The sequence below is a fragment of the Quercus lobata genome, chromosome 2, assembly GCF_001633185.2.
Source record: "Quercus lobata isolate SW786 chromosome 2, ValleyOak3.0 Primary Assembly, whole genome shotgun sequence".
Lineage (NCBI taxonomy): Eukaryota > Viridiplantae > Streptophyta > Magnoliopsida > Fagales > Fagaceae > Quercus > Quercus lobata.
Window position 1 is genome coordinate 8,425,631 of NC_044905.1, and position 19,360 is coordinate 8,444,990.

At 34.5% G+C, this 19,360-nt stretch overlaps 1 protein-coding gene, 2 non-coding genes and 1 pseudogene across 5 annotated transcripts; all 4 read right to left on the minus strand.

Annotated features, from left to right (window-relative positions):
* Positions 1-1,794: 1,794 nt before the first annotated feature.
* On the minus strand, positions 1,795-6,414 carry LOC115958528 (annotated as a pseudogene).
* A 1,082-nt stretch (positions 6,415-7,496) lies between these two features.
* On the minus strand, positions 7,497-16,648 carry LOC115974322 (glucose-6-phosphate isomerase, cytosolic 1). Of its 3 annotated transcripts, none has more exons than XM_031094614.1 (24): positions 16,490-16,648; positions 16,128-16,222; positions 15,947-16,023; positions 15,641-15,722; positions 15,505-15,552; positions 15,080-15,235; positions 14,907-15,003; positions 14,717-14,759; positions 14,247-14,314; positions 14,015-14,099; positions 13,634-13,682; positions 13,102-13,174; positions 12,966-13,026; positions 12,520-12,586; positions 12,076-12,132; positions 11,909-11,962; positions 11,691-11,819; positions 10,487-10,550; positions 10,312-10,385; positions 9,608-9,661; positions 9,459-9,527; positions 8,526-8,615; positions 8,235-8,342; positions 7,497-7,806 (listed from the first exon to the last, which is right to left on the minus strand). In XM_031094614.1, exons 2-24 carry the CDS (start codon positions 16,176-16,178, stop codon positions 7,756-7,758), a joined length of 1,707 nt encoding a protein of 568 aa, XP_030950474.1. In that variant the 5' UTR covers positions 16,179-16,222; positions 16,490-16,648; the 3' UTR covers positions 7,497-7,755. The 3 variants fall into 3 exon arrangements, with proteins under 3 accessions (XP_030950474.1, XP_030950475.1, XP_030950476.1); XM_031094615.1 differs by lacking the exon at positions 16,490-16,648 and adding an exon at positions 16,378-16,483; XM_031094616.1 differs by lacking the exon at positions 16,490-16,648 and having other exon boundaries at positions 15,947-16,036; positions 16,128-16,216.
* A 339-nt stretch (positions 16,649-16,987) lies between these two features.
* On the minus strand, positions 16,988-17,059 carry TRNAE-UUC. The gene has a single exon. It is a non-coding gene; the product is annotated as a tRNA-Glu (tRNA).
* A 62-nt stretch (positions 17,060-17,121) lies between these two features.
* Positions 17,122-17,193, minus strand: TRNAE-UUC. The gene has a single exon. It is a non-coding gene; the product is annotated as a tRNA-Glu (tRNA).
* Between the last annotated feature and the right edge of the window lie 2,167 nt (positions 17,194-19,360).

The window sequence follows — 19,360 nt, forward strand, 5'->3', positions numbered from 1 at the left end:
AATACATATAATTTGTAAACCGGCCCTACTAACTATATAGTTTGTTTTTTATGGATAATTACCGATTTTCGCCTTTATTATTGCATTAGTTGCCTCTTTACAAAAGAATACAACTATATATACATATAGCCAAAGAAGTAGTAGTATGAAAGAAGACAAACTAAAACAAGATAAGAAAGGATTGCATAGTACACTATGAACATGAGAAATAAAATAAAATAATTACAAAAACAAGGAATTTGGTGCTCTAGCTATGTATATATAACTTTTACATTTTTGTAATATATATAAGATGATCTGGTGGCATGATTTGTCCCTTTACTATTTGCAAAGGTTCATGGCGCTTCTCACATATATATCTTATCTCTCCATCTGATTGACAAGGTTGTGATATTCTTCTTCTTTTATTAGTGACAAAAAAACAAGGATTTTACCGTCATCGATTTGACGCAGTACTAAGATGATTTAATTCAAATCCAAAATACACCAATTATGTGGTTCGTGAGTAATGCTAAGAGACAAAATGTTTCATAATTGTATTCAAAACTACTAGTGTGTGATAAGTTGTGATTAGAACATTACTTTCACATAAGTCTACTACTAACACTAACTATTATTAGTAGCAAACACACCATGTTACCTCAACTGATGAAAAATTTTGTCTGCCGCTAGACAAGTTGCACATTTATAAACACAATTATGGGCATTAGTGTTCGGATGATAATATTTTTTGACCATCTAATTCATTTTTTTTGGGGGTTTTTTTTAATGATTATGCATATGATGAATTGGCATGGGTTTAAGACAAACTTAGCACAATGGACATTAAATCTAAAGTGACCTAGATTTGATCTATTAGCATGGATGTTTCGTTACAAGGACATTAATTGCTCTGCAGATTCAGCTTTGGTCAAAGGCACCCTTGCAATGCATATCACTAGTTAAATACTCAGCATATAAAACCCAACATATATCTCCTCCCCAACCCTTTTTGTTTAATCAATTAGTGGAACAGATGCCCATATTCAGTATCGCCAGCTACACTTTGAGAAATGTTGCTGCACATTCTACATTATATGTTAGAAACATAAAGTACAGTGAACACGAAAAAATTTGGTAAAGAAAGCAGTTCAAAATACAGTCTTCCATTTACACTCAATGTGAGAAGTTTAGTTTACAGGAAACATATTGGTTCACATCTTAATCATTGATCCTTGGGGTTCATTACTTCACCTAAATACGTAAGACTGATATAGCTGCAATTAGGCCAACCTCCTATGTTAAGAGCATAAGTTATGCAACAAAGGAGCAGCCTTGAAAGTTCAGTTACTATGTACTGTAAACAGCTAGTCTTATCTTGTATACATAGATATCTACGTCAAAAAACCAATTGCCTGAAAAAGTTTCCATCCATGTTACATTCATTTAAAATGGAATATATTTTTGTCTCTTGAAGCACAGTCACTATTTAAGCATTGATATGCACGTATATCTTTGCAGTTAAGAATTGGTCTTCCACAGCATGATGATGAGCAGGTGCCCACAAGATCACTCTCCAATTAACCTGCTCCAAACCAGAACGATATAATCATTATTAAGATCATCTATTACACAAAACACTAATGACAAGACAACGCTAAGAAAAATAAATTTTAAATTTAACTAGAAAGTTTTTGATACCTTAGCTTTGTGTATAAGAAATCCAAGGAAAAATCATAGAGAACAAAGGGCAGCAAGTTGAACACGAGCTAGGAGTATTAATGTTGCCTTTGCTGAACAACAATGATCATGCATTTAACAATCAGACCTCCAAAAATAGAGTACAAAAATATTTCGTCCCTTCCAGCCCTGTAGCAGACACTGGCTATCTTCGTCAATAACAAAATCCTTGTGGTAGCGTGATTTCACCGTCCTTTGCACTGTTCATCATCTCCTGATTCAAAGGAAGCTGCCTAAATCCAGCCCTCACATTCTGAAGCAGCCACTGTTTGTATATCTCCGGCCTCTCAATCCTCTCTGAACCCTCACAAGCTATGACATTCATTGCCTGCGGCCCATATGACTCACTCTCAAGAAGCATCCTCTCCAGATTATCACGGGACAAGTAGGTGCCAAGCATTTCTAATAAAGCAGAGAAGTGGAAAAGAGCCTGTCGAAATCTTGAAGTAAAGAAGGGTACACGATGGGCTGCATCTACAACCCCCTGTATGAAAACATGTGGATTCATCTTCCTGATCAGGTTCAAGACAACATTTCTTGGACTCTCTACCACCACCGTCTCATCAAGTAGGTATTTGAGCGAATACATAGAATTCACAACAAGCACCTCATTATTGTCAAGTTTGAGATCTTCAATTTGAATGGTGTCCCATTTTTGTGGTATTCCATTGAACTCAAATGGAACATTGAAAGTCTCTGCATAGTTTGCCAAGCGACGCCCTGTCTCCTTAACCCTCTGTGCTGGTCGGAAACCTGGTTATGCAAAATCAATCCCAGTAATCAGAAGCTTAGGTGGTCCACCAGGCCTTGCGGAGAGCAGTTGTATGAGGGAAGGCCATTGAAAACCATAAAGAATACCAAAATCATCAATGTGGAGTCTTGTTTCGTTCTCAACTAAATTCATAATTGTCTTACTTGAGAAGAAATCAAAAACCTTAAAAAATGGAAATGTAGTATAAAACAGATGGTAAGCTTTCAGTACATCAGCAGCTGACGTTCGCCTAGTCATAATGACTCTGTAAATCTGAGTACCATAGCCAGCAATGCGTGCCTGAAGACCATTGGCAAAATAGTGAGCCATTCTCTGCATCCCATCCCCTACAGGAGAAGCATGCTGTCTGATCTGCTTAAGTCGCTCAGTGGCTGTCCTCTGATCATCTGCTGCAACAGCTTCTGCACAAAGTGTCAAAAGAGTTCTCAAATCCACCACACCCCCTTTTACCTCCAGTCTTCCTCCGATTGGCCCTTAGATTAATTGACCTTTTGGACTGATCATTTGGCTGTACGTTCTTGCTTTTCTCATTCAGCACAGCTTCACAATGAACAGATTCACCTTCTTCAGAGTGTAGCAAAACCATATCAAACATTTCCGGACTCACAGTAGATTCAGTAGAAGTTGCTGACTGCTTGCTACTCCTCCCTTCTTCTAAATTCACATCCTCAGAATGAGGGTCATTTTTTGCCCTCAAACCATCCAGGGAGTACAGATTCCCATCTTTCTTCTCATTCTTACAAAAGGTATTCTTACTTTCCTCCTCCTGCTCTTTGACAAGAAATGCATTACTCTCCCAATCAATAACAAGACCGTCGCCATTTGGAAGAAACTTACTCGCTTCCTCAAAGTACCCTCTCTTAAATTGCAAAATAAACTCACTGTCATAAAGTGTTTCAGGAATATTACTAGTGCCTTCCAACAAGCTATAAGATGGCTCAGACGTGGACTGAGGAGCAATATTTGAGGATTCATACTGAACCAAATCACAATCCCAGCCATGAATCACAAAGTTGTTATAGCTAGTAAAGGACTTTCATTTTCACACGACCAGAACAAGAAAGAGAATTGACAATAAATGACATAAGTATGCAGTCCTTCTCTTCCATATCTTCTTCCATAAGCATCTGGTTAATGTACTTGAGAACTGCATCATTAAAATCATAGTCCTCGTGGATCTTACTCAAACTCGACGTGCCTTTCTCTCTCTCTCTCTCTCTCTCTCATTCACTCTCACACTTATTTGCAAATCAATTTTGTTGTTCTTGCAGGAACCTTGTTTATTATCGCATATTCGGATTTACAATGAGTCTGTACTCGAATGGGAAATTGCCGTTGGCTTGCGTTACATGGTTAAGTTTAAATTATCTGCTTCAAATTCAATTCATTCACATTTGTTTTTTTTTTTTTTTAGCTTCATTTCTTTAACACAATTACTAAGGTTGGAGCTTCTGTGCTTTGATTCTTTAAGGAAAAAAAATTAATTTGGTAATTATTTCATAATATACATTCGAAATGAGAACTTAAGAGTACATTTATTTCATTTTCACTATCATTGTTTTGAATAGGATTGACTTAATACATTTTTCACATTTATATTGAATTGAGAAGTTGAGGATACATTTTTCACATTCGAAAGAAAAAGAAATTGGCATACTTTATTTTCTCTTATGAAGCGTGGATACTGACACGACACGACATGAGACACGATAACAAGCTAATTCTTGAAAAGTTAGGACACGTAACTATAGGGATACCATAGTTAATTAATTAATTAAAATCATATATATATTTTATTATTATTATTATTTATAGGCTATTTTATGTTTATTTATAGGTTTTCAACATAAATAACAACTAACAAAATCTTTAAAAAAACATATCTAAAACTAAAGGAATTATTTTCCAATAGATTTTTTTTCTCCCAACATAATGTGGACACGCATGCAGAAGTGTCCCTAGCACAGACATGCCAAGAGTTTTGAAGTGTCCATGTTTCTTAGATTTTCTCTATCACTGTTTTTGAAATTTCTTTGGTACCAAATTTTAATGTTATATGAATTTGAGGGCTAAATTATGTGCCTTGATGCTGTATCATGTAGTGATTTTTTTTATTCTTTTTACCAGCCAGAGACATTTGTGAAAGTTCGCCCACGTTTTGAAGCTCCTCTGGTGTACCCTATGAACACACTCCATGAAGATATGTGCGGATATCTTGTCTACGGGGAAATCCCATAGCTATTTTGACAGGGAATCCATGGAGTATGATGTTGTTATTGTTCATTTTACTTAGAAATGACAACACACATTCTCTTTAATTCAGCAGGGAATCCATGGAATGTTCTATGTGGCTGGAAGCTAACATCCGCCTTCAGACTTAAGTATGCTACTTTCGCTCAAAAAAATAAAGTATGCTACTTCCAATTTTGACTGACTTGTATACAATTTACATTTATATATATATTTCTATATGTATTGATGTATTCAAATGCATATGTACACAAAAATCACAATAGAATTAACATGACTGAGGTGGTGGCAGAAGCTTAATGTTGATGGCAGCAAAAACCTAGTCAGAACAACTAACCTTGTAGGTGGCCACCCCTGCTCCCATTCCAATCTTATGTTACTCAAAATTACATAGGGAAAATGCTCTGTCTGACTCCACCAATTTTAGTAATTCCAATATCACCTTAAATTTCTACCAGTTGTATGTTACACTTCTAATCAAGGTGATCAAATTAATTTATTAAAAAAATATTCCTTTTTATATTCCACATTAATATTGATAATGAATCTTTGAAGCCCAAGTGATCAAGTTGAAGGGATATTAAATCCTTACCCTGAAACATTTTATCTTGAGTACAAAGGTCACAATCACATGAATGCTATTATGTCCATTTCCATTGATGCTACAAGAGAGTGGATTGCATTAAGCCTAGATACTACTCTTATATTTTTATTGCATTTTCATTCAGGATACTAGACAAGAGCATGATTGGATATGGGTATCTAGTAGGTTGAAATTGGTAGCAGTCTAAAGAGTCCAGAAGGTCGGGGAAGTAGTTCAATGTGTAGCATAGAAGCTTCTGCATGAACTTCCAATCTTAGCTGTCTCTGTGTAAGGCTGATTACATAACTCTGTTGTTCCTTTTCTGGCTTACTTTAAGAAATAAAAGAAAAAAAAATGAAGATGAAAATTGCTTTGCCTGTCAGTTTAAATCAACTAGTTAGTAAGGGACAAGATGTATTTATTTTGAACACTGGCTTGGAGATGAAAAGAAAAAGATAAAAGGACTTTATCCCTGTTGAGACTTGAGACACTTATAGCACCAGATGATTAACGTTAGTATGATATATCTATTATTTTCAATATCCTATATTAAATGATTTTTTTCCCTGAACTTTACACAATATATTTCATGTGCTTAGGCAACAAGATGTCTGTTTCAAGCTGGCTTCAAATGAGGTGTATCAACATATACTAATGAATTTAACTAGACAACATCGGAACTAACTCTAGCTTCAAATGGTGCACGGCAAATAGGACAAGTGGGTCTTCTCACCAACCAAAGATCGATACACTGGGCCTGATACACATGGTTGCAAGCAGGAAAGATCCTACAACTTTCCTCTATCAGAAAACCATCTAAGCAAACAGTGCAAGTCGACGTTTCGCCTTCATCATAGTCAAAGTGAAAACAAGGGAGTTTTCCTAACTCCTGGTTGGAAAGACCTGAAGAATTGCCTTCTGTGCCAGAGGGTATGCCATTGATACCTTCTGCTTGACCAACGAAATCGACGACTAGGTAGCAGATCACAACATATGTGAAAATAATGGCAGTAATGCCCATAAGAGGAAAAGGAGGTGGAGGGGGAGCAGTAGGAGGAAAATGAGGAAAAGGATGGTCAGGAGAGACCATGGTGTGTGGAGATCCTTTTGACATAGAGGCAGCCTCAAGTCACCAGCCTATTTCTCTAGGTGCCATACATGAATTAATGAATATATCCTATTTAACATAAAAAGCTTAGCTACCCCTCAACTATAGAGGTTTAAGAGCAAATTAGGAAGATATATGTTTAGGATTTCTTATTTGGCTTTTTTGGTAAGCTAGATTATGGTTGCTCTCGCGGACCATTTTTTTGGCTGCCTAATGAATGGTATAATATCATGTGCTACATGATTAGCAGTTCAACATTAAGTCCGGAAGTAGGTGTTTTACAATGCAAACAAAGCCCCTTGTATGAGAACAATATAATTTAGTTTCTTTGGCCTAAAAATAATCGATTGTGCTAGATCATTACTTGGCCAAAAATCCAGACCCTAATTTGACGTATTTAAACGAAACCCTCGTTGTACTTAAAAATCACATGGATTTTCTTTGCAAGTTAGAAAACCATTCACCTTTATTTTTTTGGTTGACCTATGGATCCACCAAAAGGGGAAAACTGAAAAGACAGTTTAACACATCCTCCTCTGAACTAGCAGGGTGCCAAGTCCAGATTGTCAATACATATCTGCCGAAGCTTTGTCATGACACCAGTTCCATTCGGAAACCTAGTCAAGCATGAGCATGCCAAATGAGTTGGGTCTAGAAAATGTCAGGTTCTACGATCAGTTTCTACCCATGGTTGTTAACCTTTTATGTCACCTGCACTGACCTGAACCTAGATGGATAACAAACATGACTTCCAATCCACAAATAAATGACACTGGTGTGCACCGAAGAAAAGGCAAGTTGCCCACAACAGACCAAATCAGATCAATCTATGCGAATTAATTATATCACAACCAGTTTCCACGATCAGCCAATTCAATGAAGGCATTAGTTCAAGCAAATTATTAAGTTATATGATAAATGGGATTCTCAAAATAGTTATATAATATCTTAGTTCTTTTAGCTTCCTGTTTTATCGATAAAATTTGAAATATATTCATCACACAACTCAGCTCCCAGAATCTTGAAATCTGAACATGTGGTTTATACAAGCCCGTAGTCCCATCTTAATAACTAAAAGTCGAAACTATCCATTTATTGCCCTCTTATTGAAGAAACCAAACCAAGCAGTTTTCATTGCACTTAGATGTCAAAAAAGTGCAAAACATTAGCAAAATCGCATGAATAAGTACTGATTATTAGCTTGACATCATGAGCTCATCTGACTTGAAGTTGAGAAAAAGTAAAAAGATGTATACAACAGCTAATACATAAGGTTGACATCACTCTCCTGACTTGGAAGCCCAAAAGTTTCAGCAAACACAATTATATCCTTGGTAGAAGGGTAGGAGGATCAGCAGGGATATCTGCAGTTGCCTGCAAAGTAGGAAATGACTTAGCAATAGTGCCATAAGATACAACAAAACCTGTCTGAAAACAATCCACTCAGCCAAACAGCATTGCCAATAGTTGCAATTTTAATATGTAAACACCTCATTTTAGAATGAGGCATGCTCACAATGGCAAATTTTTAGGGGAAGAAATGCTGTCCCAGTTATTTGCCAGAATGACGGTCAAAACAAATGTTTTTTTGCAGCCTTAAAGTTGAAAGTGATTTTAGAACATCACGCTTCAATATCAAAACTCATTTTGAGAAAACTATCAGCTAATTTTTTTGTCATATAATAAACAGTATCACCCTTTTGCCAGAATTCTTAAGTCAGCAAATTTTTTTTTTTTTTTTAATCCATTGCTTTCTATACTCTATGTTCTTCTTTTACCAATAGGTGGAGGAATTGTCATACCTCTAAATATCTTGTTAACAATGTTGCAGTGCTAAAATTAAAGCCCTCCACTGGTTCGCCTTTTGTACGAGACACATGAAGTTGCTTTCTGACTTGAGTAGCCAGTGACTGCATTCATGGATATGACCCAGATATGTAAGAAATATGAAATAAAATGTTAAAGTAACTGTGAACTAGTAAAAGCACGACAGTAAGACTACCATTAGAAACAGAGAACAAATCATCTATCTTACAACAGCAAGCTTGTGAATTAGGGAAACAATATATTAAGGTTTCTTAGTTAAGACATACCTTCCCTAACTCAACTCCCCACTGGTCAAAAGAATTGATTCCCCATACAAAACCTTCCACAGCAATTCTGTGTTCATATATGGCCAACAACTGAAGAACACAGACAAGAAGTTCTGGTATTAGGCCAAAGAGGCAGTTCACAAATACAACCTCACAAGAAAACAAATACTATTTTTTTTAATAAGAAAAAAAATAATAATATTTTATTCATTGGGCATAGTAACATTGATTGATGTAATTAGTTAAGAGATTCTTAACCTATATAATCAAATCTCAGGTCACTTTTTATATGAAAGACATGTACGTATCCATACCATACCATGCACAAAATTTTCAGGCCATTACTGATCCATAACAATATTAATAAAACGTGTGCATGCTCCATTTAAACAGGAGAATCTTCACTAAATGTATATCAGATGCAGGATAATGTTCAACCAAATACTGTACAGAACAATGAAATGTAATTAGAATGATGGAGTGAATGCATTGCACTCGCATAAATGAAAATGACATTCATTTTCCAATAAATAGGGCCTAATACCAGCATTTTAAAGTACAATACAAGATACCAATGGCCACTTAAGGCAGTCATTAATAACAAAATTACTCAACAAGACATCAATACATGAGAAATTTGCATAGCAGAAATAATTTTCCTAGCTAAGTTCTACAACTACACTAAGTTCTAAGTAGATAGTTACTACGCTTGATACAACTGTCACATATCGACCAATGTCAATAAAATCTAAGTCACTTCATTCATCCTACAAATGGAAATTCAAGAATTTAATTGTACACAAAAACCTATTTGACCATCTAAATTCATCTGTGACACTCAATACAGAGAAGCATCAGAAAATTCCTTACTCCTCAAGTAATTTGAAACAATCAGCCATGAAATATTCATTCAATAACTTAAGAATCTCAAACCTGTCCAATATTGTAAGCATTTAATGATGGAAGCAGAAGGCTGAGAGAAGGCCGATTGCCAGAGAATGTCTGTAAAAAATGAAGCAATAATTAGGAGTATTCAGTAAGCAGTAAATCAAAGACTACTAGAGAAGCTGAAAGAAACTCACTTTATGAGGAATGAGATGTGGTGCAACATTCTCCTTGTGCAACTGCTCTGGGGTCTACATGGAAAAGATAAATAAGTATACATTTGGATTTTATAAGCAGATGCTTTGCCACAAGTCAGATGGAAATGTATAGATTTTTTTTTTTTTTTTTTTTTTGGGGGGGGGGGGGGGGGGTTTGGGGGGAAGATTAGTAGGTGAAAAGAATTACAAAGACATTTTAAATAATGCAAACTTAAAGTTACAAGTTTGTATATTAATTTTACAAGGCGGAAAAAAATTCTTTCTCCTTTTCTCCAGTTGGTTCGGGTATGGGGTGCTAAATGATTGTTAAAAACACTTCTGGAATACCTTTTTTTTTTTTGGATAGATAACATAAAAATATTATTAATAAAAGTGCCAAACCAAGTACATTGGGGATGTACTATGGGGGCACAAATCAGAAACCAAAATTACAACGATTAAGAAAAACAAAAAGTGAAAAACAAGAAAAATGAGAAAAGACCACAATCCAATCATAGAGAGCGTGCAAGAAAAAAGACTTAATCTCTAGCAAAGAACGTTCATAACCCTCAAAACTTCTAACATTCCTCTCACGCCAAATGCACCATATCAAACATTGAGGAACTATTCTCAAAACACTTCTGGTATGCTTATAATTATGAAACTAAAAGAACATCCTTGATAGGGAAGAGCATAAAACTTACCTTCCCATATGCAAGGGCATCTGGCTGTGCAAAAAAGTTAGACATGAGCTCATCGTGGTTACTCACCACCTCACCTAAGGCAAATAAAAAATTATATACTGTGTTATTTAAAAATCAAGCATCAGATAACCTTCAAGCAAGCCATCAACCATAAAAATGTGATTGTGTGAGATACCTTTCAGGAAGACAGGTTGCTGACTCTTCACAACACCAATAAAATCACAAGGAATAACACGTCCCTGAAAGTTCCAGGAAATCATTTAACACACTTACAGATTATAAGACATCATAATTTGAAGTTAGTTACGTGTAACTCAAGAGATGACAAATAAATTCCATGGTAAAAATGCTACTACCCAGCACTACATTGATATAGATCAAAATAATTTTGCTAAAGGTATCAAATAATTATAGTTGCACAAGTTTGTTCATCATATTTATCTTTATTGTCTTTGTACGAGTTCACTATTCAAATTCATTGATTGATTTGTGCATAATGGCGTTTGCTGTCAGATCTAGTACCTTCCACAGTTGAGTTAAAAATCAACAGGAAGTCAAAATCAGTCATCTCCATCACAGAAAAAAAAAAAAAGCTGTTATTGGGTTAGTAAGCATAAAGCAGGGCTTTAAGTCAATACATGACAAGTAAACATTAAACTACTATAGTAGTTCCACAGCAATTAGATACAGGTTGGTAAACACTACAAGTGTACAACTCCTAAAATCTGGATGCTGGGATGAATGATGAATCAACACCTGCATGCACTCTTGTGCATGTGAAAACTGAAAACACATTAGCACATTCAGCATAAGTGGATACACATCTGAGAAATTAATGTTTCCACTGGTGCTAAGTTTTGATTCACTCTGGACCAATAGAAAAAAAAGGTTTTGATTTACTCTTGGAAATTGAGTGTGCACATCAAAACTAAGAGCGGCACACTTCCATGCTTATGGCAGGATTTATAGCTCTATTGATTATGATTTATTGGTTGAAACTCAGACAGAAAATACATACTAAGCATACAATTGCACACATGACTACATTTTAAAAGATGGTTACTTTGAATTTTACCACTTTGTACCTGCCTTTTTTTTTTTAGTACAAATAATTTCATTAAATAATGTAGTAAAACTCAAATACACAAGGCATGAATCAGAGCAGCACCAAAAGATTTACAATCTCCCCAACAAAAAAAAAAAAAAAAAAAAACTTCGATTTATTAGATCCCATGCCCTATAGTTAATATAACATCATAAAAGAAATAGTATATAAAAACTGAAGAATTTATTGTAAATGATAATAGAAATTTTAATAAGCATTCATGCAATTATTAACATTATTTTACGGTCATTGTTTAAAAAAACACTTAGATCACCTGGTGAATTAATTGGTAGAAGCTGTGCTGACCATTTGTTCCTGGCTCACCAAAGTCAATTTCACCAGCCTCAAAAGGTAGTGGGACCCCATCAATTGAGACACCCTTGCCATTACTTTCCATGCTAACCTGAATTTATTAAATGAAGAAGGTATACAAACATTCAAAAAGCAGCTCCTCAAAAAAAATGTGCAAGCAGAATGCTATGGTATGCATGCCTGTTGAATGTGTGGAGCAAACTTCTCCAGGGCTTGGGAATAAGGTAAGATGGCCTGGAGGAATACCAAGAGTCTCGGTGTTATTTAACATGTAGTAAACAGACAACATAAGAAAATGCTTAAGAGGCAGCTGAAAATAAAGTCTTGAGCAGATGCTAAGTGCTTACTCTTGCAGGATACCCAAAAAATGAAACATTCCATACACTCAACAAACCTAAAAGCACCTGAAGCACCAACACAATGTTATAAAACATGTCATCAGTTATCTATTGCAATGTTAAATTTAGCTTCTGGAAGATCATCAGGATAATGTAAGACTTCCCCCCCCCCCCACAAAAAAAAAAGGCAAAATTGGTGCAGGAACATCAACGGTTGCACCAAATGGATCCATCTTGGGAGTTGAGGGATTCAAACAAATAGCCAAACCCAAAAGAGTGCAAACCTTATAATGAATAAGATTTTCCTCTTTGATGAGATCCATTAAAGCATTGGTTGATTCTGAAATCTGAAGCCTAGCCAGATTCATAATTGCTATTATCATACTATGATATACCCAATGGGTGACACCTGACTATAAATCCATTAAAAATCTGGGTCATTAAGGCACTTACAGGTATATTTTTCTCATGTGGTGCTGAGTAGAAATGTTGATCAATGCTTGAGGCTCCCTTTAAGAACCTTTAATTAAGAAAAGACAACACTTTATTCAAGAAAACACTGAAATCATGTCAACATTTTAAAATATATGCAGATAATTTACTTGAGCCTTGAATGATTGGAATATTAAAACTCTACTTTTTAAGAAGTATTCTTTGATACTCTGTCAAGAGCTTATGAGGTGTTCAATTCATGATCTCTTACATTCCATTCTTGTTCTAAAATATGAAGTTGCATATATTCCTCAAACAAAAGAACACATTATAGAGTTCTACCAAATCAGTAATGCCTACTGCAGTGTTACAAAAAATATCTATGTGTCATGAAATTCGGACGTGTTCCCAAGAAACCAAAAGAGATGAAATGCTTGCAAAAATAAAGGAAATTATAAGTTGCTTACTGCTCAACAACTGAGAAACCGTATTGGAGAGATAATGGCAAAACTCCAACAGCACTGCAAACTGGATCCAACAATTAAATTCCTATTAACCATTGGATTCGCCATAAATGCCTCCAAGGAAAGGCAAATAACTTACCACTATAGCGGCCACCAACCCAATCCCAAAATGCAAAAGCATTATTAGGATCAATGCCAAATTTCTCCACCAGCTGCAGGAGAAACAAACAAAGATTAAGATAAGGTTAGCCAGAGGTTGAAGATTGAACTGTTTTAACTGTCTCAAAGTTTATTAATTATACTTTTTGATAAGTATAGTTGATTAATTATACTTATTTAACATTGATAAAGAGATACATATTATGTAACTTGAACTTTACAGAAGATTTTTTATTTTATTTTTTTGATAATTCAATTGTTACAATGAGTGGGGAAGGGAGAATCATTTGAACCCTGATTCTCCTCATACAGGAGACCAAATAGGCAAATAATGCCACTGAGCTACAAGGATCTCGGTGAACTTTTACAAATAGATATTAAATATGACCTGTACAATAGACAGTAATAAATATACAAATGTTGTCATGAAGCCGATCTTTTTTTTTAATTTTTTTGATAAACATGTTGGAAGGAGATGCTTAATCACCTAAGTGTAAGAGACAGAATAATACCATAAGGTTAGTACTAACTGCCACCATATGCTTTGCAACTGCAGAAGGCCTGAAAAAAAAAAGTTCAATACGTTTACCGGTCTCAAATTCATTCGTAAACTTTCTTTTGAATTATTTCTGCAATCTTTCCAAACTAAATAACTAAATCACATCTATTATCAGATACGGATAACTTCAGAATCCCCAAAAAAAAAAATATCCATATACTTGAAGTACGTTTACCGGTCTCAAATTCATTCATAAACTTTGTTTTGAATTATTTCCACAATCTTTCCAAACTAAATAACTAAATCACATCTATTATCAAATACGAATAACTTCAAAGTCCCAAAAATAATAATATCCATATACTCGAAGAACTAGAACTTTTAAATCACTAACCCAAGAGCAGCTGAAATCCATTCCCTAAGAGTTCGAGCATTCAACATAGTTTCAGCTGTTGTAAAGGTCTTTGAGACCACCACAACTGCAAATATCAGAAGAAACCCAAGAGAGCTTAGTTTACACAAAAGTAGCAAAAACTTAGAGAGATTAAAAACACCCCAAATAAAATTTAAGTTACTTTTAAACAGTATTATGCTGGGAAATAAATAAACAAAAGATTGTCATTTACCAAGGGTAGTTTCAGGGTTTAATCCAGTGATATTTCTAGCAACATCAATAGGATCAACATTTGCAAGACTGCAGGGGGATGACAACAAAAGTTTAGCTTGATCATAAAAATAATATACTTCAACATTATGGTATGCATTTGTTCTACATGAAATTCATAATCATAATGTGACAACCACAGTTGAGAAACCCTTAAACCAGACACATGCATTACATTCTGCTTCAGAAATAAAAACCAAATACACCATTCCTTTTAAAATTTCTAGCCAAGCACAGACAACTTCACTGTGCCAATCAAGTAAACATCGATAAAGGAATTAAAAGAAGGCTAAATCAGCCTTCTCCAACAACACCAGGAAAACCAAAAACTAAAAGTTATATATACAAAAGTAAGACCTCAAAAGGAAGATCTACATCTAGAATTTGAATACTTCATTACTTATGGTATCATAGTGAAATATTAACACTCACAAACGTAGCTGGCGTCCCCTTGCAGATTTGATAGCCTCTGGATCTGTAAGATGCAACCACTAAACCATGAACATGTTGACTGAGCTTTTTTGTACGACAGGCTTCAAAGATTTCAGTAGTAAAATAATACATTATCACAAAAAAAGGGCCAACATAGTGGTGGTGCACATAAGGGACTGCAACACCCAACCTGTTTGAAGAGCAGTGTGCACAAATAGAGGTCCTAAGAAGCTGCCACCAATACCAACAGCAACAACATCCTTCAGTACTTTTCCTGTGGCTCCAACCTACCAAAATTTTCCAGTTACCAAGAATTCACATATTTCATGTCCATATTAGATACTAATATCAGCTTTATATTACCCAAGAACCACTGCGGACTCTCTCAGAGAAGTCCTTGATCTTGTCCAGAACACTCCAGACCTCTGGGACCACATTCTTTCCATCACTCTGTATAACTGCATCCCTTGAAGCACGGAGAGCTACATGAAGCACTGACCTATTCTCTGTGCTGTTTATCTGAAGGCGCCAACAAAATGATGAAAAATGAATCACATCAATTTTCTTTCTTACTTTGATCTAGATGGAACTGCTATTTATTTAAAACATCGAATTTCCAAATTTAGAATTTAATGCAGAAGAATAAAATAAAAATTAAGCAAGCACTACTGTCTGTACAGGAAATGATGTTAAACTTAAAATGGATGTCCAAACCAGTAGGCTCCATAAGTTATTAAGTTCCTATGAGAATTATCAATGACTTGACCAAGGAAGATTATTCAACTTACATGCTCCCCATTGTACATGCGGTTAATCTTTTCTTTAAGTTTTGCTTCCTGCATTTGGACAAGGATAACAACAATTTATTTTAATAATTAAAAGACTGTATTCACATCCCACATACTAAATACAAAAAAGACACACCTCTGCCAACTTGAAGAGCTTATCCACGGTTTCATTAGTGGCACGCTGCCGCGAGTAGTCCAACAAAACCCCATCAAACTCACTATAAATAATACACACAGCAAATAAATAAATAAAAGTTATTAATGGCATTATATCGACATCAACCAAGCCTTAGTCCTAAAACTTTGTAATCAGCAATAGATCCTCAACAGACAATTCATATAAATAAAATAATTTATAGTATAATCCACTATTATCCATCCCTATGATTCATGTTTAACACTTTTTATCTATACAATGAGTCCAATGAAGAATGAATCATACACCATCATAGACTTGCATCGCTCAGCGTCAGCCATCAAATCACGCAAATGAGTCTTGTTAATCTCCTCAACATGGCCCTGCATAATGAAACTTTTTTTTTTTCACATCACACACACAAACAGAGATTGCATGATACATTCACAATACAATTGCCTAGTATTGTATTTCAAGACTCAGTTACCTTCAAGTCCTTCCAGGCCCCGGTGTCAGAGATTAGAGTAGGAGAAGCCATTTGAAATTGTTATGTCTGTCAGAGTACTACTACACAACCAAATCCTGTTCCAAAATAGTAGAAAATTATGTTTAGAAGGATTAACAGAATCTACGGTATAAACTTTCGCAAAAGGAAATTTAATTTATTAATAAAAAGCATTGCAGATAAAAGCGATGAGAAATTCAAATTAGAAGGATCGGAAAGGGAAAGTGATTACCGATTTTGATGGTGGCAAAGGAAATAAAAATCCAAAAAAAAGCAATAAGAAGAAGAAGAAAAAGGAGGAATTGAAATAGGGAAGTGAGAGAGCGCACTGGTGAGAGTGATACCTGAGGGAGAGAAGCTATGAAAGCGACAGAGAGAGAGAGAGAGAGAGAGAGAGAGAGATTGTGTGTTTGATTTTATAGGGTGGGGAGTTGATGGTGAGAGAATAATAAAGTCTGAGGATTAGAACTTAGAAGATCATGAAAGACTTGTGCAGTACTCTAGTAAAATGACTAATAAATGGGGGTGGCGCGCGTGTGGAAGTTGTGGAACCGTGAATGAAAGAGACCAAACAAACGAAGTTTCCACGTGTGGGCGTGGCGTGATTCGTGAAGGAGGGGGTATATGTCATTATGTGATGCGGATTCTAAATTTTGTCTCTTTAAAACGTCATCGTTTCGAGGAGCACGCATCAAAATTAAAAAGTTCGTTTCGTGTATCTCAATAAACGTCATCGTTTCGAGTAGCACAGTTCGTTTCGTGCATTACAATAAACGTCATCGTTTCGAGAAGAACCAATAAAACGTCATCGTTTCGAGCAGTGTCCGTAAAAATAAAAAATTTTCCGTTGCCGGGAATCGAACCCGGGTCTCCTGGGTGAAAGCCAGATATCCTAACCGCTGGACGACAACGGATTCTTTTGTGTGAAAATGTATTTCAATTTTATTTATTTAATAAATATTAAATATTAAAAAGCTTCCGTTGCCGGGAATCGAACCCGGGTCTCCTGGGTGAAAGCCAGATATCCTAACCGCTGGACGACAACGGATTTGCTGTTTGTTATCCACAGAATTTATAATATGATACCTTTTAGCTTCAGACTAAAAGAATAGAAAATTAAAAATTTCGGATGCACCTGAAGGCCAGGTCTTTCTAGTTTCTATTGTCGCCAAAGTAGGGATCAAAGCTCTAGTCTATATATATATATATATAAAATCGAAACCTTTGAAACTCCTACAATTTTCTATATCATCATTTTAATTTAAAAAAATTTTAATTTTTAAAAGTAAATAGTGAGAGAGTCCTAACAGAAGTCTCTTATATATATATATATATAAGAGACAAAATCTTTGAAAACCCTAAAGCAATCTCCTCTGTCCATCTCCACTAAGAGAGAATACTCTAAGCTTCAATTTCTTTGATACGCTTGCTATTGCTTTTTCTCTTTTTTGTGAATTAGTTTTTTTTGCTTTTGTTTTGTATGGAGTAGTACTTTACAATATAATATATATATATATAGACAAGTATTGTAGTAAGTTTGCTAACTTTTTGTGTGATTCAAAGATGCTATATTCTATATTATTTTAGATTCTATAACCTTAAGTTTTACCTTATGGAGACGTATGTACAAGTTTTCAATTCCTTTTGTGTGGATATTTTCTCACAGCTGTGGAGTAAGGTATATGCACTATATGTTATCTTATGTTTTCTCTTATGGTGTCATGCTTTTTTGTTTATTAATTAAAAATTATGTTGGAAGCCTATATTATTTGCACCTTCAAAGTGTTTGACAATGTTTGAACCAAATTTTTCATCAATTAGGAAGAATTGGATAAAAAAAACTTAGAAAAGCTTTCCATCCTTACTGAAATTGTCTCGCAATAATGACTTTTTTTTTTTTTTGTTTTGTTTTTATAATTTGTAGGTTCTGAATGTTTTGATTTTTAATTTTATTGTCTTTTGAAAGTTTGACCATCTAAATTTTTGGGTTCAATTTTTTGCAATATTTGAAACAGTTTAGCAAATTTCAACTGTTATAACTATGAATTATTCTCTTAAAGGTAACCTATCTTTCTTTTATATTTCTCTATTTGGTAGTCATATATATTTTGTTTTGTTTCAATAATTTCTAGGCAGTGCCAGTAAATTTTCTGATTTTTTTTTCCCCTTTCGAACGTTTTAACATCAGAACTTTTTAGTTATTTTTTTTTCAATATCAAAATTTGGCTTATTCATCAAATTGTAACTCAAAAATATAGGAGCAATTCACGCAATAGTATAGTTTCATAATCAATTTAAAAATTTATAAAATTATTTTAGTCTATTATAAATAGGTAAGTTCCCATGTGTTGCACGGGTTTCCGACTAGTACATATAATAAAATCATGCTGAAAGCATTCATAGGGGTTCCTAGCAGATTATCTAATAATCCTTTTATCAATAACTAGTCACTAACCAATACAATGCACGAAAAATCTATTGATTATGAAGAAAAATCCAATAATGAATGAAGAATTTAAGCTATTACTTAAAAAAAAAAAAAAAAAAAAAAAAAAAAAAAAAAAAAAAAACAACAACAACAACAACAACAACAATGAATGAAGAGTTTAAGCTATCACCTATGCAATTTTTTTTGTGCATTTCAGTTAAACTTTAGACAATAATAATATGGTTATTACTTCTACTATTTTTAGGTTGAAATAAGTTTTTTTTTTTTTTCTTGAATTGAAATAAAGTTATTTGTTTACCTTTTTTTTTATGTCGGAATTTATTTATTGTTATTGTTAAGCTAAAATATTTAAAAATGATTATCTGATTATTTATTTAAAAGAAATATTTTTATAAAATGATGTAATGGCAGTTTTGTGAATAAAAAGGCACGTGATGGCATTGTAAAGGAAGCACCTTCTTATAAACTTCCGTTCTACCCCTCCCAAGTGTCATAAATGTCATCACATTTTTTTTCAACTCTTTTTATTCCTCTTCTCAGACTACATAAGCGTCTGCAAATCTATAACACTCCTCCTTCGTCTCATCTTCTTCGCTCAACTTTTTTTTTTTTTTTAAAAAAATCGGTTTTCTTTTCTAACGTCCACACCATCGAATCCAAAAGAAGCTACTCAGTGAAAACACATTCTTCATTTAGCTCAAAAATTCATATTCAATTCGGAATGACGAAATTTCAGCCGGAACCAATGGAGTTAATACTGTACCGG

Coding starts and splice junctions, on each gene's coding strand:
- LOC115974322 (XM_031094614.1), bottom strand. CDS start 16,178: ATGGCTTCTCCTACTCTAATCTCTGACACCGGGGCCTGGAAGGACTTG. Junction 15,236..15,504: donor GCATGTACAATGGGGAGCAT/GTAAGTTGAATA, acceptor TGGCGCCTTCAG/ATAAACAGCACAGAGAATAG. Junction 13,683..14,014: donor TGGATTTCAGCTGCTCTTGG/GTTAGTGATTTA, acceptor TTTTTTTTTCAG/GCCTTCTGCAGTTGCAAAGC.